Source organism: Chaetura pelagica, unplaced genomic scaffold, assembly GCF_000747805.2.
Source record: "Chaetura pelagica isolate M959 unplaced genomic scaffold, ChaPel_1.0 scaffold2295, whole genome shotgun sequence".
Classification (NCBI taxonomy): Eukaryota; Metazoa; Chordata; class Aves; order Apodiformes; family Apodidae; genus Chaetura; species Chaetura pelagica.
In genome coordinates this window covers 22,694-23,055 of record NW_009953246.1, presented here as the reverse complement: position 1 = coordinate 23,055, position 362 = coordinate 22,694, and the positions used below count along the sequence as shown (strand labels likewise).

Genomic DNA, 362 nt, shown 5'->3' with positions numbered 1-362 from the left:
GATGGGACATCCAATGATGTCACCCCAAGGGTAGTGGGAAACCCAACCACGTCACCCCAGGGAGTGCAGTGGGGTGCTCGGGGGGCAGGAGGTGACCCTGGGGACAGCTTGGGGTGCTCTAGGAGGCGTATTGGGGTGTCCTCGGCCAGCAGGTGCCTCCAGGGGTGCAGTGGGGTGCTCTGGGGGTGTGTTGGGGTGTCCCCAGGCAGCAGGTGACCCCGGGGGTGCGTTGGGGCGCTCGGGGTGACCCCGTGCCCCCAGCTGTCCCCTGAGAGCGCCGAGGAGTACGTGCGGTACCTGGTGGGCGCGGGGCGGCTGGACGAGGCGGCGCAGCGCCTGGGCCGGCCGGGCGACGACGGGCG

The 362-nt window shown here is 71.3% G+C and overlaps 1 protein-coding gene across 1 annotated transcript in view; it reads left to right on the top strand.

The window, feature by feature from the left end:
* Positions 1-261: 261 nt before the first annotated feature.
* XAB2 (XPA binding protein 2) overlaps positions 262-362 on the top strand; it is a gene marked incomplete at both ends in the record, with an annotated part of 20,509 nt that continues 20,408 nt past the window's right edge. The window contains one exon of the mRNA XM_009997869.1: positions 262-340. Coding sequence (XP_009996171.1) covers positions 262-340 — 79 coding nt within the window. The remainder of the gene's footprint in view (positions 341-362) is intronic.